The 27,610-nt window shown below is 46.8% G+C and overlaps 1 protein-coding gene across 1 annotated transcript; it reads right to left on the reverse strand.

Moving 5' to 3' along the window:
• Positions 1 to 6,831: 6,831 nt before the first annotated feature.
• Positions 6,832 to 26,033, reverse strand: SLC37A3 (solute carrier family 37 member 3; the record flags this gene model as incomplete). Its single annotated transcript, XM_084264905.1, has 14 exons — positions 25,927 to 26,033; positions 24,883 to 24,997; positions 22,516 to 22,608; positions 21,967 to 22,050; positions 20,689 to 20,834; positions 19,982 to 20,078; positions 18,789 to 18,873; positions 17,547 to 17,728; positions 14,898 to 15,039; positions 13,550 to 13,651; positions 11,496 to 11,543; positions 10,036 to 10,187; positions 8,207 to 8,272; positions 6,832 to 6,924 (listed from the first exon to the last, which is right to left on the reverse strand). The coding sequence occupies exons 1-14, from the start codon at positions 26,025 to 26,027 to the stop codon at positions 6,832 to 6,834; spliced, it is 1,506 nt and encodes a 501-aa protein (XP_084121031.1). The 5' UTR covers positions 26,028 to 26,033.
• Between the last annotated feature and the right edge of the window lie 1,577 nt (positions 26,034 to 27,610).

Consider the following 27,610-nt stretch of genomic DNA (forward strand, 5'->3'; position numbering starts at 1 on the left):
TGCCCCTGCAGCACCCCCCAAGGCAGGGGACCCCAGCTGAGTCCCCCCTGGACAGGCACTCAAACCCCTGGGCTGTGCCAGACCTTCAGAATGACGTCACACTGCGATGTGTCAGAAGTCTGTGTGACACAGATTCTTTGACCTAACTGCAAGGAGGACGGAAGGGGATGCCCAGCCCTGTTACTCTGGCAAGGTCAGATAATTCTGCATCCAACGCCTGGGGCGAGTGGGGTAAAGCTGCCTGGGCCAGCGTGCCTCACCGCTCCGCGCCACCACCCCGTAACGCAGACACGGCTACTACCACAGAATGACGTGATTTTAAGACAAGCAACCTCAGAGCCTTGCCCCCGGCATGAACATTTTGCCCCAGGCACGACGTGGCTGACCACAACCCCTCTCCATCCTCCACACGTTGTGGTGCTGAGCCAGGGGAGGCAACAACACTTCTCTTTTTTCACAGAAGACAAAGCTGCGGAAGATGCCGATTCCCATGGCAACAAAGGCAGAGAAGAAGTGTCCCAAGATGTGATTTGCTGTCACCATACCCACCTCGTGGCAGATAAGGACAAGTGATCACTCTGAAAGGAACTGTTTCCATGGGACCCTTCGCAGCGAGCGCACCCGATGACAGCCCAACCGCCTGCCGCAGCTTTCAGTGTCCAATGGGTCCCACGGACAGGGAGCAGCAAAGGCTGCCTGCCTCCATCTCATCCTCCTGCGAGGCACAGTGCCCTCCTTGCCACCCCTCAAAGCCTGCCTAACCCTCAACAAGCCATACTGCTGCTTCCTAATCCACTTACCCAGGCAATTACACTGGGATAGGAGCCTGCAGAGAGCCACGCTCAACTTCCCAGCTAAACAGCATCCCAGGTTTTCTTCTAATCCACAGAGCTCTGCTGAAATCCCCTTCCAGAGCACAGTTACTCTTTGGCAGTGGGTGCTATGTAAGTGCGTTTCCTTCCGACACTTCCATTTATCATATTTCTCCCCTCCCACCTCTGCCCCTTCGGTTCCCCTGGGGAAAGTTAGTGAATTTATGCAGGAACAAAGTCACCTTGAGCTTTAATCCACACCCTAGCAGAAGGAGTACGTCTATCAGCAATCACATCCACCCACCCTGCGACTGCATTACAATGCTCACTTTGTTAGCACAGAAAATCCTGACTCCCTCTCTGGTCCTGGAGATGGGCTGCCACAAAGGCGACTGGGGACAGAAGAGGGAGGAATCCGGCCCCACACATTTGAGGCCCAGTGGATAACCTGAGGTGAACCTGTGGAAGTAGGAAGAGCAAGTGTGGCAACCCAAGACACAGACTTACAATAAACCCCCCAAAGTGACTCTCTGCTCCCTTCCCAGTAAGAGAAGGCAGGTGAGCAAACTGCAGTCAGTGAAGTCACAGGGGACAGGCAGAGGTCCCCATCCAACTGAGAGCAAAGCAGCAGCCAAAGCAAGCGGCAAAGTACAGCAGAACTGGGGCGTAAAGCAACCTGGATTTTGCCATCCGGGAGCAAAGGCCAGAGTCCCTCAGAACCAGGGTGGCACCCAGCTGCTACCTGAGCTCACAGGGCCAAGGTGGTGTTTGAAAAGGGACCTGGGAGCTCCAGTAGCCCAAAGCAGCATTGCAGATGGGCACAGAAAACCCAAGTGGTCTCTGGCAGAGACCCTGCCGCCCTGCACACACACTCACCTGATGTTCTGGAGGTGTGCACTGACTCAGAAGTCACTTTGTGCTGGTGCCACGCTGGCACACACCTGCTCTCACAGGCAGGGCTCCCACCTTTGCAGCAATCCTCACTTAACAGCTCCTTTGCATTCAACAGCGGGAACTGTGGCCGCCTGTTGCCGTCTGCCCTACTTGTTGCCATGCCTTGATAAGCAGCTCTGGGGTGAACCTGCTTCTGCCTGGAAGAAATGAGACATTAATATTCCCAGGAGGATGCAAGAGCTACAGCAGAGGGCAAGGAGGCTGAAGAAGAGGTGAATGGATAACGGAGCCGGTCCTGATGAAAATTGCCTCCCGGATGCTCCTGTCCTTCCAGCTGAACGACAGCCGGCTATTACCCAATTGCTTTGTCATCTCCGGCACCCGCAGCAGGCAAGCTCCAGCTTTGGTCAGCCTGATGTTGCTTTTCTCTGCCATGTACCCCCGAGCAGATGAGTGAATTTCTAGAAACTGGTCCCACCTGGCAAACAGGAAAAAGGTCGAGGCTGTAGGTCTCCGGGTGTAGGAGTTCTCTCAGCTGGTGCTGGAGTCCAGGAGCCCAGAGAAATCAACCTGTCCCAAATCCCTTTGCTTAGCACATCGTAAGGAAAGAAGGTTTAAATATCACGTCTAAGCAACCCCATCCTTCCCTGCTGCTGTTCCTCAGGTACACATAGGATTATACTGTTACTTGTACAGACCACAGGGACAAGAGACAGGGTGTACGGATTTCTTATCCCTCACAACTCAGCACCGCCACCAACGGACACTGACTTCACCAACTCACTTAAAGGTCCATCAACTGCCATCTGCTGCTTTGAAAACTATTCAGAAATGAGATGGCTTGTCCTCAAACAGTTCAGCTGGGCTTCTGTCATCTCAGACAGAAATCTTCCTCCTGGCAGCAATCTTAAACATAAGGAGGGAGCCAGGAAGCCTCCTACCTGCTCCCATGCTCTAGGAACACATTTTGGTTCTCTCACCCCATTTGTTTTCATAGACACCTGTATGCTGTTCTTGAGGAGGCCAAAGGAGGTGCCCCAGGAGAACATAGAATCATAGGATCACAGAATGCTTTGGGTGGGACGGGACCTCAAAGACCTTCTAGTTCCAACCCCCTGCCATGGGCAGGGACACCCTCCCCTAGCACAGGCTCCCCAAGCCCCATCCAGCCTGGCCTTGAACACTGCCAGGGAGGGGACAGCCACAACTTCCCTGGGCAGCCTGTGCCAGGGCCTCACCACCCTCAGGGGGAAGGATTTCTTCCTAATATCTAATCTAAATCTACCTCTTTCCAATTAAAAACCATTCCCCCTCACCCTACTGTAACACACCCTTCTAAAAAGTCCCTCCCCAGTTTTCCTGTGGGTTCCTTTAGGTACTGGAAGGCCACTATAAGACCTCCCTGGAGCCTTCTCCCCTCTAGGCTGAACAACCCCAACTGTCCCAGCCTGTCTTCATAGAAGAGGTGCTCCAGCCCTCTGATTATCTCTGTACCCTTCCTCTGGACCAGATATATATACACAAGACATATTCACCAGAGCAGAAGAACCAAAGGAACACTCAGCAATTGCCCAAATTATTCTCCTTTGCATTACTCTAAACACTTACAGAAGCTTCACTGGAGCCAAGATGCTTTCACGGGCCTCTACATGGCAGATGCACCCCAGATCCCAGCCTACAAAATGGTCCAGGAGCTCCTATTTACAGCCGTTGGAGAGCAGGGGGCTATTTACTAAAAGGATTAGATAAGGCTTGACAAAGGTGTAGGGAGGGGCCATGCTGTGCCTTAGAAAACTTCTGCAATACAGAACCCACAACATTCCCGTAGGCACTTTCTGTCGGGAAAGAAAGGGGGAGAACTTGTCAATAGGCTTGGCAGAGCACTCAGACCACCGATGGGCAGAGGGCAACCAGAGGAGCTGGTGGGTGGTGTGTCCGAGTCGCTGCTGAACAGGTAGTGCTTTTACTGGTGAGAGCGCAGGACTCTCCAAAAGAGATCCTGTCCCCTTTTATCTCAGGGAGAAAACCCTGAAAAACCTGCTGCTGCTTCTCCTCCTGCTTCCCTGCAGAAGGGAAAGCTGCTTTTCTGGGGTTGCTGAGGCTGCTCAGCACTTACAGCAGAAGCCAAATTCTTCCCCCTTGGAGGGCATGGCCATACTGCCACAGGGCAGTCAGACTTCCATACCCTCATGTTCCAGACGCCTGAGAAAACCAGGATGCAGCAGCATGGCGTAAAAATACAAACTGTTACTTTCCTTGAGGAATAGCATCCTCACACTGCCCAGCTGCTGGGAGTCAAGGGACCAGAGTGTGCACGAAAGGTGTTCCTCCAGCACTCCAGTTTTAGGCTCAGGTCTGTGTTTGATTTTGCAGTAAACTATAAAACACAACTGCAAAGCCTCCTGCTGTGTCCCTTTAAACACAGCTAAGCAGAGGTGTGGATCTGTGTTAAAGAAACAGGTCACAGGAGGGAAGGCAGGGCAGGGCCAGCAGCCACACAGCTCGTTTCATTTCAAGGGGGCAACACCTGGCTGCTACAGGCAGATGAGCAAATAGATAAAACCAGGCATATGTTCTGGCTTCTTTGTTTAAGAGCAGTAACTGCTCCGTCCTGGGCATCTCTGTTTGGAGACTCTCCCAAGGCTGCTCCCCAGACTGGCGAGGAAGAGCACAGCGTGGCCCCCTGTTCGGCTGGGATGAGTGTCAGGGCTCAGGAGAAGAGACCAGGCTCAGCAGAACCACACAGAGAACAACAGGAGAGAGGACACTGTAGAATTAGCCCAGATGAAGTCAAAGTACATTTATTCACGCGAGATCGGTTTGGACGCGACCAGACTGAAACCCTTTCCCTGTCTGAGCACCTCAAGGAAACACACAGAACCAGAAACCCAGGACGAGGACAGAACAATGCTGAAGCCACAGGCACATCTCCTGACTGGGGTGGCCTCAGAGCACGGCCGCACACGGTCAGGCGAGCGGCTGAGCAGCCTGTGTTCGCAGCACCCGCAACACATCTGACGCTTCTCACGAGGGGACAGAGCTGTTCACAGGAAGCCATTTGTTACAGGGGCCTGCCTCTCCCTCCCCCCAGCCCTTTCCCACCCCACCTTTCATCAGAAGCTTATCTAGCACCCGGCTGGCTGGCCAAAAAGCTCATCCAGGTTGGAATTTGAAACCGCAGATTCTCAGACACCGTGGCTGGGGCAAACGGTGCCACCATCAATTTCGGAACGAAGTTCCAGGGTGTTTTGATTCTATTTGTACAGGGCCTAATGAGTAGCTTGGGATGCGAACACTAACCCCAAGGCATAATTCTGAGAACAGGATGACAGATTCTCAGTCTCCAGCTCTAATTATACAGGCAAAACTTGGAACGGGAATGAGAAGAGACAAGAACAGGATTCAGGTCCCTCCTTCAGCTTAATGGCATCATTTCCCCAAGCCCTGGAATTTTTAACAGGTTAGCAAAAAAATGCAAGAATTGCCTCCACCAAGGGAGAGACTCTGGAAACCAGTATAAAATGAAGGAAGGAGTTTCATGGGAAGCAAAGCTGTGCACAGAGCCATCATTGCAGAAGCAGCGATCACCAAGCAACCGCTCGATACAGTACAGCCGTAAGGCACTAGGAACGTTCCACCCCTCACAACTGACACACGACTAAAGACTGACAGTCATACATTAAAAAAAAAATCTTAAAAAAAAAATCACTGTACATTTTTAAAAGGCAACTTTTCCCATTTAAAACATTCCAAAATTCCAGCTCCAAGAATTTTCCTGCCCCCTCCGCCCTCACAATCCCCAACTACTTAGACTGATCAGAAGTTCTGCGGTTGACACGTACCCACCACAATGAAACACCCCACAGCATAAACATAAAACGATTTGTTGAGAAGGTTCTGGACAACCCCACCACCATCATCAAAGCTCAGAGGTGTCGGTCGGTCATCCCGCTTACCGCGGTACCGCGAAATAGGCGCATACCACCAGACTAAGTGCAGTGATGTGCTGGGCAGTGGCTTGCATCCACTGTTCTTTTCAAGACAGAACTCAAGGTTTACAATCCTGGAGCTTGAGGTCCCTTTCGCAGCAGCTGGCAGAGGAGCATGGGGGAAGACAGCAGCACTTGCACCTCGATGCTTTTCCACGAGTAAGTTCAGTCCCTGTCTGGAAGCCCATGTCAGAGAGCCACCAGGTCCCTTAAATTCCTTTAATTTCCACTCTGCTGGAGATGAGCAGTTGCCCAGTGAGTATGAAATCGGTGACACCAGCTTCCTTCAGAGTCACCTGTCAGTCCCATTTTGGTCAGCATTGATCAGAGTTCAAATAACAAAATGGTAGTGAAAGTATTTGTGTCCCGTTAATGATCCCCAAAGCCATCCAAGGATCCTTTAGACACAGAGGATCTATTAAGGCTTATTCTCAGAGATCACAGGGAAGTATTGCACTCTTTCTGCTTAAATAGTTAAAAACCAAAATCTCATTTCCCGGAGATTAGTAACATTATTATTATTAAAAAATGCTAAAAACACATATGGAGGTAAGGTCTCCATGTGAATCTACTGGAAGATGTGACTGTTAACCAGATAAGACAGCAGAGGTCTGTCTGTTGCTGAGTCTTTGCACAGCATCTTTTAAACAACCAGACAGCGCGAATTCCCAACAGTTATCTTCGCCCTTTCTAAAAGCTGAAGTGATCACAAGTTTGGACTGCCCATGAGATGCGCTGCGTGGTTTCACCAGCACGACACAGCACCAAAACTCACTCCCAGACAGCCTCACCAATGTCAGTTTTCAACAGTCGACCTTTGGTCAGCACATCCAGAAATAAATAAGAAAGGGTATAGCAGAGAGACCACCCAACAGAAGACCCTGGGCGTGGCTGCTGACATGGAAAAGTCTGGTAGGCTGGGCCCATCTGCCAGTCCCGTGGATTGTCCGGCTCAGGTCAGCAGCTCCATGACGTGGGTGGTCTTGGGATGGGTATTTGGTACTTCACTATCGAGCTTGCAAAGACAGGTCAGTCAAGTCTTACAGAGCCACTCTGAATTAGCCCAAACCTGGAGGATTTATGAAAGGAGCCTCCCAGAGTTGTGCTCAGTGTCCCCGCTGTCAGGCCCGCAGAAGTCACTCAGCCAGCATTTGCAGGCGCCGCTCGTGCAGCAGCAGTTTGATCTCCCTCACTATTAAGGGTGAGATGAACAGGATCGTTGAACTCGTCTGTGAAGAGAAGCACATCCAGGACAGTCAGCGGGGAGCAGCCATAGCTGCGGCCGTCCCGCGCTCCCGGGGGCGTCTGAGGCCTCTGGCGTGCGTTAGCGCCAGACGGCAGCCGAGCACCACGCGGGCCCTCGCTCAACCGCCACCCCCAGCAGGATGGGGAGGAGAATGGGGAGACAAAGGCAGCTGGGGATAGCAGTTGGGATAAGGACAGCTTACTGGGACAGCACAGGGAGGGGGAAGGAACAACTGGACTTGTAGCAGTACACAAACCTGGTGACACACAACGCAGTTTCTCACCAACAACCGTACCGCTCACACCATACAGCTGTCAGGAAGCCAGACATCACCAACCCACACCACCCCTTCCTGACTAGCCCCCTTTTACACTGAGCATGACATCATATGGCATGGAATAAACAAACCTTTGGCTAGTTTGGGTCACCTGTCCTGGCTGTGTCCCATCCCAACTTCTGGTGAAAATTAACCCTATCCCAGCCTCCCCAGAAAGCAAAGTGATGACAAAGAAGAGAAGTGATGACAAAGCATGACACTGATGGAAGGACTAAGCTCACAGAAAAGCTCAGCTGTCATGATCTCCTCTCCATGAAAAAGATGAGCTCTTCACCTTCTCAACAGCCTTCCTCCTGGCCACCTCTGCTGCTTACTGAAGTGGCCTTTTCCCTCCTCAGTGCAGATGCAAAGACAATTCCCTGGCACTTCCAGCACAGAAGAACAAGTGAATTGTACAGTGTTTTGCCAATGCTGAGGAGTTCAGGGCCTGACCGGTCTTCTAGCTCTGTTGTATACTGAGGCAAGGCATTTTCATTTTAAGTTTCAAGATCCTCATCACTCCCACCACTAATCTCCAAGGGCTAACAAAGTTAAGCTCTTCAGGGAGCTTAACTTCAGCTCCCTGAAAATATCAGGAATTATCTTGGGGATGATGGAAGAAAAGGTCCTGCCTTGGAAGTCAGTCCAATTGTATGAGTTTTAGGAGATTCACACAGGCAATTCTAAGGCAAGTAGTTTTGTGCCTCTCCCACAATCTCAGCTCCTGTTGGCCAACGTGACTTTAAAAGGATCCAAACTGAACCCAGCTGACACCCCGAGGCAAAGGCACACCACAGCCCCCTCTGAGAATGGCATCTGAGTCCACGGCTGCTGAGGATACAGATTGCACGTCTGACTCACAATTTTCAAGTTCTCACAAAAACTTTCTAGTGCAAATTGAACTTTAACAAAGATTAAAAAAAAAAAAAAGATCAAAGTGATTTCTTACCATTAGAATAAAGAAATAGAAAACCCACATCCATCCCAGGTTCTCCTGGATCAGAGACACAAGATACTAAAAAGAAAGGGGAAAAAAATTATTCAGACTGATAAGATAAGCATGACTTTTGGGCATCACTCTTTCATGTTCTAGGAATTTGTGGGCTGCTAACACACCATACAGAGCTGATCACAAAACCTTCCAGCTGATCTTTTCCTGTCAGAAGGGATGACTCAGGACAGCAGCCTTTCTGTGTAAAACCCACAGTCTCAGCAAAGCAGAGATGCCATCCCAATGCTTTACATTAACTCACATAAAGACAGAGCTGAGCTACAGTTTCAAAGAGCAACAAATTGACTCCGCTGAATACAAGGATTTTTGCACAGAACACTGGTGCATAAGTGGATGTAAGTACTCTCAGAAGAACTAAAAGCTCTAGAACAGCTTATAAATTACACAGGACTCATTTTCAAGAGCTGTGCAATCACGAACTACTTAACCCTTCATCGCAGGCAAGGCACGTGAGACCACAGCCTGTTCTGAACTGCACCTTAGTTCAACAAGGCTACACAGGCTTCCAAAGGAAACACATTCCCTTTCAGGAGCTTCACAGGCAGAGGCTGTAGGAGGGCCTCCCTTCTTCACTGCTGGGTACGTCGGCACGAAGCAGGATCTGTATTTCTAACAGGCTCATTGTGCATTTGCTGTTATTCACACACCCCCGGAATGACATCATGGTTCAGCCAGATGAACTAAATGCAACGTTAGAATGGGAGGCAGGTGGGGCTTTTTCAGGACTAAAGACCCAATTTTTATGATGACGTAAGTCTGAATGTGTGGGGAACGTGTGGGGGAGGACAGAAACACTGTAAACAATGCAAGAAGAACACTGAGTGTAACAGTGCACTTTAAGATATCCACAAAGCACTTGTAATTTTCCATGTCTGATGGAGCTAAATGGCATCTTTCCTACCAGAGACTGAATGATTCTATTTATCAGGCAACCAATGGCAAGCACCAACCCAAATCCTGTCCCAGGAAAGGAACTTGTATGCCTTGCCTGCATCCATGCTATTTTACCAGCACGAGAGGATGCCTGGAACAGGACTGGCTTTGACCCTAATACTAAATCCTCCCCTCCCCAAAGCACCACCATGTTCTTCCACATAGGTAACGCTCATATTTGAGAAGAATGTCCCCAGTGGGCACACTGTCAGCTTCCTTTTCTTCAACAGTCTAGGCTTCAGGCCTCTGGCAGCACACTGTGAGGACTATCAAAGCAAGTGGTGCTGGATTTACAAGGTGCAAGAGACATCCCAAGACAAAAAAGGGAACCACAAATAGGGGCAATTTTTAGATTTTATGAACGCTTGTCATTCATAATGGGCATTCTGATTTTACTCAGTTATACAGGTCAACTCTTCTGTAAGCAACAGTTTTGCTATGACCTCGGAAGAAAAAATCCCAAACAAACTTCAACAGATTTCATTTGTCACTCTTTGTGAAGCTGGCCTTTGTTTGCTTTTTTTTGAGCCCAGGATCTGAATGTCTCTAGAATTCATTTGAATTATGAAAGCGCCGTAACATTCACGCTACAAATACTTGGTTTAGTACTGACACTGCTTCCCTTGGAAGCTTAAAAACACACCTTCCCTTGGTTGTTTCTTAAATAAATAATCATTAAAAAGAACCACCAAACAAAAAAACCCCAAAGCAGCCCCCTCTTCATCACTCCCTCTCCATGGAGAGCTTTGGACTGAGGAATGAGCTAACATCTCCAACCACAGCAGACACTCTGCCTCCTTCCCCAGACCTCTGTTTTCCTGTGGTAGCCTCACCTGGCCCACTGCAGCACCAATACTGCCCGTTCCATCCACAATCCCCGTGACGGTTGCCAGGGCCTCGCTGCTGCCTCTCACCAGATCCTGGCGCCCCAAGTCAGCAGAGATTGCAGAGCTGATCATGTTCGAAGGGCCTCCGATGAAAAACCCTGGGAGAGCCAGGAAAACAGCCTTGGTCCAAAACAAGCACGAGGACAGAGTCCCAACAGAACCCCTTCAAAACACAGATGTCCTACCATGCAAAGGTCAGGAAAAGGAAGAAGTCTAGGGACAGTGACCACAGACTAAGTATTAGTGTACTCTCAGAGCTGAAGCACACAGTGAGGGCACCCACTGGGGTATGCACACAGCAATTGCCATTGAACAGCAAAAACGAGGTCATGAGCTGGGGCACACACTGCAAGGAGAGCCAGGACACCAAACAAGACAGAAAGCTACTTCTGAACAGCAGGCACATACACATCCTCAACAAAAAGCAGATTTAGACACATCTCTACTTTAGAGGAGTGTGTCCCCACGCTGTGGCCTCAGTCTCCAGGGATTGGTGAGAGGTGGGGGAGGAAAAATGCAACAGAATTCTGAAGTAGGAGTATTTGAAAAGAAAGGCTCTATTCATTCAGGCTCATGTTAATTCCATAACACAGATTCACAGAACAGCAGGGGTTGGAAGGGACCTCTGGAGATCATCTAGTCCAACCCCCTTGCCAGGGCAGGATCACCTACAGCAGGTTGTACAGGGTTGTGTCCAGACAGATTCTGAATCTCTCCAGAAAAGGAGACTCCACAACCTCTCTGGGCAGCCTGTCCCAGTGCTCTGTCACCCTCACAGGGAACAAGTTTTTACTTATGTTCAGACAGAACTTCCTGTGTTGCAGTTTGTGCCCGCCACCCCTTGTCCTGTCACTGGGCACCACTGAAAAGAGCCTGGCCCCATTCCTCTAGAGACCTGCCCTTTAGATATTTATAAGCATTGATGAGATCCCCTCTCTCAGCCTTTCCTCATAGAAGGGATGCCTTGTGTCTGCAGCCCTCCCCTACACAGCACAGTATGTCTGGTAGCACACAAAGCTTGTGACCTCTCACAGTACACGGGGCTATATTTGGGGTTCTGACAGACAAACACCCTCAAATTTGAGCTGCAGCTCATGACTTGTGCCATATATATACTTCCTCAGATACCAGATGACTGCCTGCTAGTTATTTTGGCACAAATTTGTCCTCATTATACTGAGCCAGGGCAGACACCTTTAGTTCCAAGCCCTTGTTGTATGCTCTGTATATTCTATAACTCCCCTGTAAGGCAGTTTTCTTACATCTGTATTCCAAAAGTAAGAGAAATAAGGGCCCAACTTTTACTCTTTCTGCAAACCTGAGGCTGGTGTTACTGATTCTTCTACAATGTACATATATATATATATGCCTAGTAGAGGATAACAGTGACATATTTAATAAGATACCTGTAATTGCCATGATCACAGCATTGATAGGTTTGCTGTTTGGAGAACCTGCAAGAGAAAGACCAGAGGAGTGTGAATACAACACATGAACTTCAGAAAGCCACTTATTTATGCTCAGAAAGCAGCATGCAAACATCCAGGTCAAACTGCCCGTTCAATCAGCAACACAGCGACAACAATAACCTCTATTTTATTAGAGACTTCCACAGAGATTAGTCTTACTGCAAAGGCATTTAGAAACTTAAGACCCAGAAGTTTCCCAACAGCACTTTACAGTAGAAAAGGCACCTTTGCTGTTAAAGTTTTGTGCCCTGGTTTGATATTGGATTTGCCTGGCTCTGGGTTCCAGGCCTTGCTCTGCCTCTTTCTATGCCAAAGAGCTTGCATTTACCCTTCTTAAAGAAAGAGAATCCTCTGTCTGTCTCCCTGCAGAAGTCAGACTCAATTCAATCTCTCCCACCATTCTGCACCTGAATCACCCTTCCACTCATCCTGAATTTTCCAAAATCTTCTTTAACACACAGAGATTAGATCTGGAGGTAGTAACCCAGCAACCACCTAAATAAGGCTCTAAATAATGCCCCATATCCTCCTTACAAAGCCAGGCTTGGGTTATCTACAGGTCCTGCTTGCCTTTCCAGGAACAGCACCACATAGCTGGATTCCCACTACAGTCTCACTGCTTTCCAGACACTGCTTTCTTTCCCCAACACCGCGCCCCCAGGCACCACCTGAATTCCTTACTCACTGCTTCAACATAGGGTCAAGTTACCATGCATAGAGCAAGCTGTAGCCCTCTTCACGTGTTCCCAGGTCACTGTTACTCTTATGTGAAAGGCTATGACCATGACATAGCTTCCTGGTTTGGCTGATGGAATTTAATTAATCACAGTAACTTTGTATTGCCTGTCTGAGACTTCTGTATCTGGCTGGACAAAGCTAAGCACCAGACACCTTGGACCAAGGTTGGATGGAGCCCTGGGCAGCCTTGTGTAGATCCAGGCCTGGAGGTTGGTGTCCCTACCTGTGGCAGGGGGGTTGGAGCTCTATGATCCTTGGGGTCCCTTCCAACCCAGACCATTCTATGATTCTATGATTCTATGACCTCTGGCCACTCTGCTATCTACAACAAACTCCAAACATTGTCAGCAATAATTTTATGTTTTCTTCCAATTTACTTTTTAAAGTAATGAGCTAGCACAAGGGCCTACAAAACTCCACCAAACCCAATCCTTGCGATTTAATGATTACACCTTATTGACCTTACTTTGAGACCGCCTGAGTAAGCCAGCGTGCCTCAAAGGCATGCCTTGCTGGTCATGTCCAGCTCTGGCAGCTATTTCTGTGCCCAGATCTCAACAGTGCACTACAAAAGCCAGCCTGTATCACCACCCTGCTTCGCAGGAAGACACGGAGAAACGAGATGACATCTCAGTGAGTTGAAGTACTCTGGCACCACCGGACACCATGTCTGAAGATACAGAACTGTTACCCTTAGAAGAGCTTCACAGGTGTTCCACAGAAATTAAATCTGCCTGTCTCCTCCTACGCAGCCTTCCTGACAGGCTCCTTTCAATAACCAGTCACCAAGAACTGTGTCTATTATAAAAGAGGCAGAAACTCCTCAATTTCACCACTTAGAGAAGCTAACACTTGTGCTTCTTTGTAGTCTGTATATACTCCAGCACAGATCCGTCCCCAGATTTTCTTTCCTCTGAAAATCTCCATGTGAGATTTCCTGCTCAGCCAGTTGTGGTGTTGACACAATGACAAACCCCAACCCCCCCAAATCTCACTGACACAGGAGAAGGGTCAGTACCTTAACTCGACAGGGAAATCCAACCACTCAGCTAATTCTTTTCCACCTCATTAAGCAGAGAACAGATTTCTTTCTATGCAGTGCTACTCTTCAGGCCAAACAGACCAAAAAGGCACCACCCTGGCCCAGAAGCAGTTTCAAGACCAGAAGAGGTAATTAGAATAGGCTGTGCTCTGGTTGCCTCCAGGATGTACCAAACGAACCTCTTATCACTGCGCAGCGAAATCATACTCACGGCTGTATCCAAAGAGAGATCCTACAGCAAAGAGCAGGCTAATTGCTAGCACTGGGGCTCTCTTCTGCAGCACATCAGAAATCAAGCCCTGGATAGTCCCACCTGCAAAACAAGCCAACAAAAAACCCCCCAAACCACTGTCAGGCTGAAGATGCTAACAGCTTGACCAGAACTCATTTCACTGAGCAGTGGCCTCTGGCCTTCTCATCAGTACCCATTCTCTCCGAAATCCTGAAAACTAAGTCTCCTGCCCTCATTGTCCCAGACACAGAGACAATGGTAAACTTACATGATCCTGACAGAGCAGGGAAAACTACTCACACTGCTTCCCCAGAAATGTATTACTTCTTTTTTATTCTGGCACTCAATTAGGCAATGCTGCTGCTCTCCTTCTCCTTCCTCTGTAGGACCACTGCAGCTCTAGGATCACCACAACTCTGGACGTAAGCAACCATGGCTGGTCTCTAACAGAAGTGCAGGAAAAGGCAGTTACTCTTTTCCACAGTGAAAGCATTAGCACACAGGGGCCTTGCACTCCCTGCTGTCTCACCTAATTAGGGGTAGGTGCAATTAATTGCAACAAATGCTGATAGCTGATAAAAATCACTGCATGTATCATTGCTGCCTCTGTAGGAACTGGCCTGCTGGTAAAAACTAAAGTGTTGAGAACACCTAATTCAGAAAATGCCACAGAGGCTGAAAAAACTGACCCTGAGCAGACCAAAACAAAGGTGTCTATTCTAGGAAACCTAACTGGACAAGGTAATAAAGCAAGAAACCAAGCACATGAGAGTGGAAGACTAAACACATATACAGTATGTTCTTTATTCTGGAGGAACAGGGTCAGATTTTGCAGCCAGGAAAACCAAGTGCAATTACATTTCATTTCTGAGTGTAACACAGTTGTGTCTGCTCTGTTGATAACTGTGCTGAGTCTGGCCTTAAAAATACAGGACATAAGGGACAGTACATATCCTAGTAAGCTCCTTACACAAACCCTCCTCAAGGGTACCTGTCAGAAAGGAAGCAGCAAGCAACAGGGCCACTATTTTGTACACAGTGCTTCTCAAGAAAGTCCTAGCCAGTAAAGAAAAATACCCACTGGGGTAATGTCCAAGAATATGACTGTGCCTGTAAAGTCTTCAGGGCCTCCCATACTCCGTGTTTTAGAAAAAAACAACAAAAAACCAACCCAATAGCCAAGCTAACATACATAATTAACCTCTTCATATATACAGTAAACAGCTAGATCCTACTGAATGTGGCTGCTCTGAGATGCATTATTGTCTTTCATTTCCAAACACTAGCAGGGCTGCTGCATGAGGATGTCATTCGCTTGCTCACTCACCTATAATTCCTCCCACATCATACCAGATTGAGAGCTGGTCAGCTTCTGCTTCTTTCCATCCAAAGTTGTTGCTGAGGTAGAAAGGCAGCCAGAAGAAGAAGGAGTAATTCACCAGTTTCAAGCAGGCATATGCCAAAGAGTACTAGAACAAAGAAGAGGAGAGCCAACAGTTAGCACTTGAGACACACAAACAGCATTTCTGCTTCTTCCCATAAAGCTCTGTATCCAGCTAAAGCTTTCAGGAGAAGTGCTGCTGCATTTCATGTAAGGAGGCAGCATTATGAAAGCTTAATGCTGAACATCAAAGGGAACCCAGGAACACAAAAATCACTGTCAAGAAGGTTATTTTCTTTTCACTGAACGCAATGGGTTAAAAGACTTTCAGTGTAATCTTGAGAGGAAATGACACCAGGCTTCAAAAAGTGAAGGAAATTTAATTCACCTTCTGAAGAGAAAGGAGCCAACCACACGACATAAAGCAAACTTGAGATTTAGTCATCTGTGCATCATGCTGTGAAAAGCTATGTGAAGTAGTTCCTCTGTGCTATCTTTTGCTGTTCAGAAGGCTCACCCACTTACAGTGCCAGAAGAGAGCTCATAACCTCCAGGACACGAGATGAAAGGTCTGGCCAAAGCCAAGCACACGCCTCCAAACCCAACAGCTGAAACAACCTCCTGCTTTTGGCTACCAGACTCAAGTTCTCCTCAGCTAGCAGATGACCTTCTTTAGAGCTTTCAGGAGCGTGGCAGAAGTTAGTTCTCTGGGATCAGTGGTCCAGCATGCACGAGGACTAAGCACACTATTTCTGTAAGGCCTCCTGATAAACACTGACACGGCAGCTCAGGGAACCCCATTCTGAAGAGGCACATAAGGAGGAAGGTTGGCAAAAACACCCTGTAGAATCACTGCTTTTGAGATTGTATGTGTATGTACACACTTGTCTTTGAATTTCAAAAGCAGATCTTTTCATACATTAAGCTCCATAAAATCATGTCTTCTGAATTTATATTATTTTAATAGATCCATCCTTTTTAGCTGTGTAATTGATGCTTTTCTACTCTTACATGACACAAGCTAACATCCACTGTAGATGTAAGACACGAGGATGCTTTCCTGCCTCTGGGTGTGAGAAGTGCACTGTACAAAGCAGTATTTATTACAACATGCTTAGAAAACATCCACCAGATTGACTGACTGACTAAACACTGGATTTCTATAGAGGCTCAGGAGAGAACTGTACTACAACTCTTTCATCATATCGCTCAGCAGGAAAAGAAAGGGAGAAAAAAGTGTGTCAAATAAAGTCTTTGTAGAATCTTAATGAGGCTTTGGAGGTTCTCTCAGTATTTGGTCTCTCATTGATCTGACACAGTGTCCTGGTTTGGCTGGGCACTGATCTGGCATCAGATAAAACAAAGTCAGAGGTATTCATGTTGCTGGGTTAAGGCACAGAACACAACCTCAAAGTTCTAACTACAGAAACAGCAGCATCAGTTGTATAAGACCTTCCTTATATTCTGTTCAATGAAAAAAAAAAAAACCCTCACACATCAACTGAAGCAGCCTCCACCACTATGAAATGCAGCCTACAGGTTCTTTGTACATCAACCCATCCCTACCACCACCTAAGCCAAGCCATAGTTTATGCAGAATTTAACTCATATTAAGAAAGAACTCAAGCAAGCTTTCTTTTGCCATTCCTCAGCCAAGGTCTTAAGGACACAACTGTGGCTGTCCAGCACACTAAACACTGACAACCCACCCAACCCCTTCTAGGTTTTGTGTTGCCTTAACCACAACACGCAAGCACTTTACCCATGAAGGGTATCTGACAATACTGGCTGTTCTGCAGCTCTGCTTCAGGATCAGATGAACACTTCACACTGTGTAACTGAGCCAGCCACCCCCTCTCTTGTACTGGTTTCTAGCATTCAGAGGGCACACAGCCCACCAGCACAGAAATTTAACACTGCTTTAATGGCAGGTTAGTTTTTCAGCTGAACCAAACCCATGAACTGGGCAATACTGCTGATGCAGAAGTACAAGCCCTGACACAAGGGCAGGATGAGGATATGTGGAAACTGCATCACCAGGTCTTGTTTCCAGCTGCTTATAAAAAAACGCCTACTCTGCCACGTGTTACCTCATGCTGACTGAGGCTTTTCAGGACAGTTTTCTGCTTTAAGGCAGCTAAAAAATAACCCAAAAACCCAAACCAAATATCAGTTCTGCGGATGTTCAGCTAACAGTGAGAATCACATCCTCAGGGCAGCACAGCCACCTCACCAAGAGAGCATCCTGGAGTTACCATCACTTCATGTCCTCCTTTCGAAACTCAGCAGCAAGAAGGGCAGTAGCTCTGCTGCCCTTCATTAGCTCATTACATGTACTACATGACACAGGAGTCTGATGGGAAAAGCAGTGTGCAACCACATACCCAGACATTAAACCACAAGTACAAGGCTAACAGTTGCAGCTCCAAGGTTTTAACAGCACAAGAAGTCAAATGTCAGCAATTAGAGCACACAATCAACATGTTAACAGCAATGTCAACAAATGCTGACAAGACCAAAAAAAAAAATCAGCTTTATGTTTAACAACATTAGAGGTGAGGACCCACTCAAGAACACGTGTGTAGCCGTACTCACCAACACTACACCTGGAAGGCAACAAGCCTGGAAGAAGCCGATGGCCTTTGGCTGGTTGTCAACATCAGTTGCTTGTATAGAGTAATTCCGATCGTCATCATCTGCATCATCACCACCCATTAAAGGTCTGTTGGCATCTTCTTCTGCACCCCCATCTTCATCTGCTCCGAGCTCGGGAAGGCCTAAGTTATATAAGGGATATGCAACAGGAACAACAGACTACAGCCTATTCACCCTCTCCCCACTCTAAAGCTACGCTCGCTTCTTTTAGAGAACTCTCCCTTCTAGCAACCCCCTTGCTCTCCCATACCTCCATCCTCCTTTGGCTTAGAAACTCTTCTAGATGGTGCTCTGCAGTGTCGCCAGTTTCTACCCTTTGTCTTCTAGCGCTCTTGAAAGTATTCTGTCTGATCCTGGCGTCGGCTCTGTCTGTTCTGAGTGTCTGGCCATTAGTTGGAAGACACAACAAATTAGTGCATTCCTCCCTTATTTAGGGGCTGGGATCCTTGAACCTGGCTCCTACTTCCCTGGAGCACAGAGGCTCACCGTATCAGCAGCTACTCAGAGAGCTGCTGCCTGTTAACACCTCTGCTGGAGCAGAAACCCTGGGAACTGCACTGCACTTTCTGGGCTGCTGAACATTCTTATGATCACTCTTCCTGGCAGCTTTAGTGCTACCGACTTTATAGCCTTTGCAGGCACCTGGGAAACATCTTGCATGGCCCTGTCAAAGCCCAAAAGTTCTTTTGTTTTCCTGCCACGCTCTGGCTTGCCTACCATCTTCTCAGAGAAGGACCATACCCAACCTGCAAGCTATTTAACTGGCTGCAGGAGACCTCCAGATGAAAAGCATGTTCCCTTCACACTGCACAGTTAAGGCTTGCCACAGTTTCTCCTACAACAGCCAGTTATGAGTTTGCCTACTGTTTCTTTAAAAATATGCTAACTTTTCCAGGTGAAGAAAAACTGATTAGGCACATCCTAATGGAGATGTTAGAGCCAGGCTGGCTAATTCTGCTTTTTACAATATCCAGTCCCTGTACACATGATGTACAGTGGCATTAGTGTCATCTCAGTGAGTAAAGCATTTGCTCTGTTAAATACACTGAAGTGCAACACTGGTTTGTAAGAGCCCTGAGGACAAGGGCTGTCAGAACGAGCAACACTTTCAGTGCTCCCTGGGCAGCTGCAGATCTGCTTTCTGTGAAGGGACCGAAATGCTACAGCCCCTCTTCTACTTACCCACTTCCTTCGGTGACGTCAGGAGCCCAAAGAAGACAATGACCCCTCCAGCAAACTGTACTGAGGCAGTCACCAAGAAAGCATACTGAAGACAAATAAAACATTATTTTTAAAAACACTTCAGGCACACAGGCTTCCCTGACTTAAGAGGGTTTCTTTACATTCCAACCTCGTCAGAGAGTAAACACGGCTACACCAACCCAGACTGCATCCATAAAACCTGGAAATAAGTGACCTCTGCATCTCCTGAACAGGCTCAGTTCTATCTAAGGCTGCAAGACCACACTGAAACGCTATTTTAGTGTACTGAGGCAATAGCAGTAAGGAAGGAGCTCACCCAACACAACCACAAATCCACATATATTGGAAGGGACTGCTCAAAGAAGAGACAAACACCAAATTCAGACCAGGTCACTCAGGGCTTTGTTCAATCGGGCTTTGAAGTCCTCCAAAGGCAGATCCTCCAGGCTCTGGCCCCTTGTTTCAGTGTTTAACTAACTTCAGCATTGAATAGTTTTCCACACATCCAGTTAGAGCTGTCCCTGCTTTACTTGACACCCACTGCTTTTTAGCTCACTCAACACAAAACCCAGGGAAGTCTGTCTCTAACCTCTCAGCAGTCTTCTCACAGGCTTTGTAATGCTGCTTTTTAGTACCCTAAGCCTCCTCATCTCCAGAGTGACAAGCTCAGCTCTGTTAAACCTGTCCTTGTAGGTTATATGCTGTGAGTTGCACTGGTTTGCTCACACACCCCATGTTCAGTTGCTGGTCCTGCTGCATGGCAGCAACATGGCACGTGCCTGCCCTCTTCTCAGTGACAGAACCCACACCTCTGTGCCCACCAGCAGCTCACCACTGTTCAGCAGCAGTGACTTCACTTAAGTGAGAACCTGTGGATGACTCTAAAGAGCACTGTAAGCCAACCAAAATCAGAAGAGGGCATACGCTGACACTAGGGCTCTTCAATAATACTAGTCCTATTTACAGACAAGTCTCAGCTCACTCCTCCCAGCCTGGCAGGGTCAGGAAAGGAATACCCTTTCTATTCTGCCTACTGCTTCCTACCACAGAACTCAGGAAGATGAAACTGGACACTCTGAGCCTGTTACCTCTCAGAGACAAGATAAGGAACTAATCTCACATCACCCAATCAGACACACAGCCCTAGCTAGAAGCCAGGCAGCAATACCTACCTCATAGCCATACTTGAGAACGCAGGAGGCAAGGAACGCCCCGAGTATATTTCCCACGGATGCACAGGCACTCCAGAGCCCAAACACAAAGCCTCTCCTGCAGAAGGGAAGAATAGTTGATAGAGGTGATGTGAGAACAGGTAACATTAGGAGCAAGACAAAGTTCAAGTGAACTTATGAATAAAATTATAGTGTTCTCTCAGTCCACTTCAGAGACTCAGAGGTCACCTAAAACACAGAATAACTTGGGAGTACCAAATTGATAAGGGAGGAATGTTCTATGCTGAAACACCTGTGTTAGTGCAGAGGTGAGCTGGCAGCAACAGGGTTACAAGTTATGGCTGGAGCTCATCTGCAATACCCCAAAGAGGTGGAGTTGAACCTACAGTGAGTCAGGATCCAGTCAGTCTCAGCAGACACAGACAGGTTTTCCAGTGGCATGAAAAGTCAAATTCAGCCACCCTGCATTATGGGACTTTTGAAGTTTGAACCTGTGCCTTTAACACAGACAAACTGTTCTGTGGTTCCAGGAAAATATTAAAACAAAATAAAATTTAAAAAAAGAGATAACAGTAACAAGTAAGGCATTTTTCATCCCACGTAACCTTAATTCTGACTAACAGTTGGCCTTTTTGGTTTGAGACTTTCAGCTCAATCTGCTACTCAGCAGGTCAGATAAATGAGTCACTGAAGCAAACTCAGCTTACCCAGCTTTTCCAAACCAATTGCCCATGACAGCAACCACACAGGGCCAACCAGTGGACTGCAGCAAGCCGTTCACAACCCACAGGCAGCAGTAGAACCACTTGTTGTAGAAATGCAACCATTCGGTGAGGGTGCCAAAGAAGAATACCTACAGAGGAGGGAAAACAAACAAACAAAACCAGAGAAGAAACCCTGAGGCTACTGTTGAAAGCCAGGCAGGAGTCAGGTCCTAAAAAAAGAAACAACATTTCAGCGAGAAGGTCCAGAGGGAAGCCTGGCATTGTTTAAGAAACAGGTCAGAGCTAACAGCACCCTCTGCTGAGCCACCACAGCACTGACTCCAGAGCTCAAGCGGCTCCAGATAAACCTGCTGTCACGGCACTTTCACTCCAAAAGACTTTTATCTTCGTAAACAGCGCTGTTATAACAGGAGAGGAGAAGGAAGAGACAAATACTTTCAGTAACAAGGCTAAAAATACAGCAGTCTCTTGATCTGCTGTTGTACTGACACCCAAATCCACGAGGGTCTATGCAAACACAAAAGCCCCAGCAGTCCTTTACCTTAGCAAAATCTAACAGAAGTACTACAGCCCTGTCTTAAACTGCTGAGAGCCCTAACCCAAGCTAGCCAAAATAAACACACTTTGTGGTACACTCTGCTTGATGCATGTGGTTTGTAGCCATTGGCTCAATCAAAAGCACCCCACATGTTTTACCACTACTTTAATAACCAGAAAACCACAATGAGATAAAGCTGATCCACACTTATCTTCAGGCTCAAACCTAAAGAACCCTTTTGCTTTAAGTGGACATTCTCTTTTTACACATGCCCTGCCAGCAATTACAAAGTAAGTAAATGAATGCTTGGCATTGTTAGCATGTCCTTTAAAGAAGGGAACAAAGAGCATGTTTAGAAGCAAAAGCCTTGATGACAACATATGTGGGCTGAGAGAACAGTTACATTACCAACAGTCCAAGAAAGTCCAAATATACCAATCTCATACAAAAGTTCTTCGTCAGGTCTTTAGATGGTGCCTCAAACTTAGGAATTTCCTTCTGACACAAACCCATAAATAGGAATTTCAGAGGGTCGAGTCATCTGTCTCTAGGCTTGAGATGCTGCGGTAAGTGCATCCAGGACAGAGTTCTACATGCAGACTTGGAGACTGCTGAGGTACAACTACAGCTCATGGGTAGATTCACACAGAAGCAGAGCCTCTCATCCCCTCATCCCCTGTCCAGAAACCCTGAGAGAGATTTCTACATCACTCACAACTTACCACCAAAGCAGAGGAACACATGCCGAACGACAAAACCCAGCGTAAATTCAGGCGATCCCCAACTATGCCACTGACAAACAGCCCCTAAGAACAAGACACAGCATTAAATACAGCCACAAGACCTGAGAGTTACCTGGGAGAATTAAACCAATGTAGAAGGGTCAAGCTGATACAAATGTTGCTGTTACACCATCTTACATTTTGATTATAACCATTTATTTTGCCACCAAAGAAACTCTGCTTAGTAATTGCTCATTAAATTCCTTATTTTTAAAAAAGCTCTGCTGAGAACTTTTGGAGAGAGAGAATTAGCCCTCCCGCCCACCGGTGATAAAGGTGGGAGAAATCCTGATAGTATTTCTCTTGCATTTGGTGACAGGCAGGGCTACCAGAAACTGAAGAATTGAAAAAAAAAACCCCTGTTCTTGAACCAAGCTTTTTAACTGCATCAGTGCTAGGCAAATCCAAGAAGACCCTGTTCAAATGTGGGTGTGAGCTTTCCAGTAAGATTCCACCACAGCTTAGCAGCTTTGGGTTAGTTTTACTCACCACAGCATAGGAAAATAAAAAGATAGTGTCCAACGTCCCCAAGAAGAGAGTTGCTTCTTCTGCATTTGGAAATAAATGGCTGCTGTTCCAGAGCTACAGAGAGAAAATTTTAACAGGTAAACAAGGAGAGACACAGCTCATTCTACCCTTTTTCAATGAAAACCCAAACTCCAAACCAGAACAACATCTGGCCTCAGCAACCTCCAACACTTTAATTACTGAAATAATTCTGGCATTATCTACTGCATAAATTGTCCCCACAACTCCAGTTCACTCCTAAAGGGCACGCTAGTAAACCAGAAGTGAGAAATGCTTGTTCCACCTGGATATAAGACAGATGACTGGCAAAACAAACCCTACTTCTAACAAGCATGCAACTGTTAGGCAGCGTCTTACACAGAAACACTGATGAGCACCTTAATAAATAATACAATAAAGGCACATTCTGTTTCATGTGCAGTGTCTCCTCTGTACGTATCTCGCCGTCTTCGCTAAATGAATAATTCCCTTCAAGCATCTGAGGCAGCAATCACAACAAGAAGTGACAGACCACAAACAGAAAAGAAAGAACACAAAAGGAACCAGGGGAGGAAACAGACTGACTGGGAACTGTTTACTATGAATTCCAGTCACTAACCCTGTTATTTTTTTGTGTTTACCCCGAGTTTCATTTCACTTTCAGGATGATCAAAAAAAAAAAAAAGGAAAAGACAACTCAATTGTCTCCAAGCTAAGACTGATGACATCAGCTGAAAATAGCAAGCTCTGAGGATGACTGAAAATACTAAGAAAGTTAATCAAGACAAAAGTTTCCTTCCCTCCCCACCAGACCCCCATTAGAAAACAAACTCAAACCAAACTTGACCTACAGATGCATCTAACTCAAATATCATCAGTTTTAGTTTGATTCTACCTCTACTCAGGAAAGCACCCTGCTCAGACCACATTAACTACGCATCCACCTCATTTAAAAGACGTAACGTTGGTGAAGGCCTTTTGACACAGCTTCTGGGAAGTCTCACGTGCCCAAGAAAACTAATAAAGCCCTTGAAAAATACTTTTTGCCACTCAAGGCCAGCAGTTACTCTAGTAGCTTTCAACTTTTAACTTGAGATCCCTGGAGGTCTCCAAATGTCTCAGATATGAGAATTAAATCTTTTGTCATTAGGCTTAAATTCAATAAACAACCACAGAGGTTGTTTAAAGGCTTAAAAGTAGAGAACTACATTGCCCTTCTAATCAAAATCGTAATAGAGCCTACACACAAAGCAATTACCAAAAAAGGGACTGAAATCATGACTAAAGTGAAGCCTGCTCAGAAGGGAGGGGTGGTGGAGTTGCTTTAAGATCTGGTTTCTCATTATCCGACTCTGGTGTCACTGTGTGTGCAGTGCAGTGTAATGAATTAGAGCTCTTTCCTTCACTCTGTGTTGAGTCTGTTTTGCCCATGACGCTGGTCACGGAATGATCTCTCCCTGAACTTATCTTGACTCCTAAGCCTCTCAATATATATTTTCTCCCTTGTTCAGCTGAAAAAGGGAGTGACAGAATGACTTTGGTGGGTGTCTGGCCTCCAGCCAGGGTAAAACCAACACAATTTTTAAAAAATATTTTAACGTATAAAAATAAAGAACAACTGTGGTTAAAAGACATACTAAAGTTGAAAACTGATAGCACCTAAGGGACTTCTCTATTCACATCCTTAATCTGTTCTATCAGTTTCCCAAAATGAACTTTAACTGACATAACCTAAACTGATACCAAAAGGACCATTTCTGTGATCAGACACATACACCTCAACATCCAGCCAACACTGAATCACCTATTAAAAAAACCAAACCCCACAACAAAAGCAACAAAATAAACCAGCCTCCAGTATTTTTGGAAATCAGACCTTTTAAGATGCAAAATAAAATGTCATTCTTCAGTATCAATTTAGGAGAAGCAGCTAGTGCTTCCTCTCCCACTTTGTCGGCGGCAGAGAAAGCCACAGCCAGGGTTTTAGAGCTCTCTAAGCCCATTTACTGCTCCTGTTTATTGCCTCCAACACTTCAGAAACAGGCTCCCTCTTCCCTCCTCCTCCCCCACTACCATGCTGCTGCTTACTACAAAGGCTGTCCAGCAGAGAGTGTTCCCATTTCCATCGGAACACTGTGGCTTCTTGAGTCGTTTCTCTCTGGGGACCACTAGGAAAGATTCCACCACCACCTGATGATCCAGAAAACCACAATTCAGACACCTGAAGCTCCTGCTCACATTCTGGGAATGGTCCCTGACTGACAATTCAAGGGAGTCTCTTGGGCATCACGAGCTTGGCAGCCTGGAAGATATCCTTTCCTTGCACTTGCCTATCCCTCGTGTCCTTACCTCATATGGCCGGAGCTCAGGGGCCGTGCTGTTCAGGCAGAAGGGAGTCCACTGGCTGGAAATGCTGACTTTGACATTACTGAATGTCTTTCTGGAAGCATGGAGCAGGGAATAACTGCCAGAAAACACATAAGCACAGGTTGGCTAAATCTTCTCTGGAGGTCAAGTGGGAAAGGATGCGACTCAAAACACAGTTAGATGCTGTCTAAGCAAGCAACACAGCGAAGGACTGGCAGTTTTGGAGACAGCAGTCAGCAGCAGGAACCCCCAAAATTATGGGTAGACACACTGATTTTAGTGGGGAGCTGCAAAATAGGGTCCTGACTGGAAGGGACCTCCTTTTTTATTTTCAGAAGAGGAGGTTACTGTGAAACAACAATCAGGTACCCCAAGAAAAAAGAAAAAACAAACCCAAACACAATAAAGAGAAATAGAAGGTGCACTCGTGTGGCGAGCCACCATTACAACTGCCCTTCCAGAGACAGATTAGATACCAGTGGCAGCACTGCTGTGAAGATCAGAGGATACTGGCAAGGCAAAGTTTGTAAGGAGAGGCAATGTGGTACTCCAGCTGCTGTCAGCTGGTTTAACAGACAAGCTTTCAACAAACAAATTTAGTAGACCTTCAAGCAGTGACCTCTCTGTTCTAGAGACCTGTCCACCCCCTGCAAACAACACTTTCAGGAGAGAAGAGGACCCCAGAAGCACTGACAGCATGCTCCATCAGTCAGAACAGGCAGTAAATGAGGGTTTGCTTTCTTCCTCATTTCAGCTAGTTCCTCCCCACACCTACCCACATTCACCCTTCTGCAAAGAACAGACAGCTTGGCACAGCCAGCCTGGGCTGTTTGTGGCTGGACTCCCCAGGGGCACAGCACACAGCTCCACGTCTGCGTGACTCCCAGACCAGCTTTTAAGTTTGTTTTCAAGGCTGACAGCCAAGGTTAAGACTATTTCCCTACACTCATTCTTCTTCTTTGGACATGCCCTCACCTCCCCAGACTGACACAAACGCTTCTCTGTGCAGAGGTACACTCAACCTACCTGAAGAAGGTCAGCAGGAACACCACAATATGATGGTGGGTGAAATGGGACACAAGGCCTCTGTTAGCAGGCTGCCTCCTTAAACTTCCAGGCAAAGCCATCCTCCTGGCTGCCTTTCCCCTGCTCCTGCCCTCGTCCACAAAGGCTGAATGGTGCTTAGGTCATTTTTCTCCTCACTGAAACAGAAGGTGATGGGAAAGGAAGAAAAAAGAAAACATACTTGAATTAAAACACAAGTATAAAATACATCTGTGTTCCCCAGACAGCTGGAATGCAGCAGGAAAAGCTCTATGCCATTCCTTCCCAACTTGTTTCACATCGTTACCCATCACCTATACAATCTGTCCAGAAATGTCTTCTTACTCCCATTCACCCAGTACTCCCATGGTTATCTTTCAACCCATTTCTTTTTTGTTCCCCTCCTAACAGATGCCTTTGCAGTGCCCACCACCAAAGGGCCTCCCCCAGGATCTACCAACTGCCAGTGTTGCCATATTGAAAGCTGTTCTGCAGCTCTCACATGCATGGTGCATACAGAGTGCTAAAACTAACTTCCCACTGCTACCTGTCTGGTCACAAGAGCAGTGTGTGGTTACCAGTGGGGAATGGGTTTGGATCCAACTGTCTCTTTAAGATGTTGTTAAAAGAACATACCCAAGAGTGGACTTGCACAGCTGGACAACAGAAAGTAACTAACTGTGAGGTCAGTACTGCAACCCAACAGCTAGACACCCTTCCTGTCCATCCTCAAGCCCAACATTATCGCTCCATTTGTCACTAACTTGTTAATACAGCATGTGGCAAGCTGTACTACCACCTGTAAGGCACGGGTAACTTCTGCCTAAGCTTCTAGATACCAGATACTATCAGTACTGAGGAAAGGCTATGTTAGGCACACGGTTTCTGAGCACTAGCTCATGCTGTGCTAGGTCGTGGTGTGGCTGAGGGGATGGTTCTATAGACCAAGTCAGAGAAACAACCTCGCTGCTCTCTCTGTGCCCCCTTTTTATTTTCCTGGCAGTTCTTTTCAGCCAGATTTCCCTGCCACAGCCCAGGAGCAGCTACACAAACACTCATGTCTGTGCAACAGGGAGCGCAGTGCAGGGTAAGCTGTACGCTGAGGTCACTGCTGAAGGCAGAACCTGATCCTGTCCATGCTGGCTGGCCTAAGGCACCCAGACAAATCAGTTGGCAAGAGCTGCACCTTCGAGACATATTCAAATGTCACACACATTCTGTATGCTGAGGAGAGGTACAGTAGGTAACCCCCTATCCCTGTGCCCCCAAGGAATCAGAGCTGAAGTAAGATGGAACACAATGTTTTCATGTTCTTTCATACCCACAGGTACTTTTTGTAACAGTTTACAAATCTGACAGAAGACTTTTCAAGTTCAGCTTCACCTGAAGAAATTAAAAAGCATTGCCCAGACTCCCTCTGATCCAAATTTCTGATGCTTTTCCCTGAGATTTCTGCTTTTCCTTCTAATAACTTGTAAAGATTTCATGATGACAACTTTCACTGTAAGAAGTCTTCCTTTCCTCTTCCCTCAATGATGACACATGCTTGACTGGCAAGGAGATGGCAGCTACTATGAGATACGTTAATCATTATGGAAACAGAGGCCACATCTGGAGTTGGACTTGATGATCCTTATTGGTCCATTCCAACCCAATATTTTCTATG

This window comes from Gallinula chloropus, assembly GCF_964237585.1.
Source record: "Gallinula chloropus genome assembly, chromosome: 1".
NCBI lineage: Eukaryota > Metazoa > Chordata > Aves > Gruiformes > Rallidae > Gallinula > Gallinula chloropus.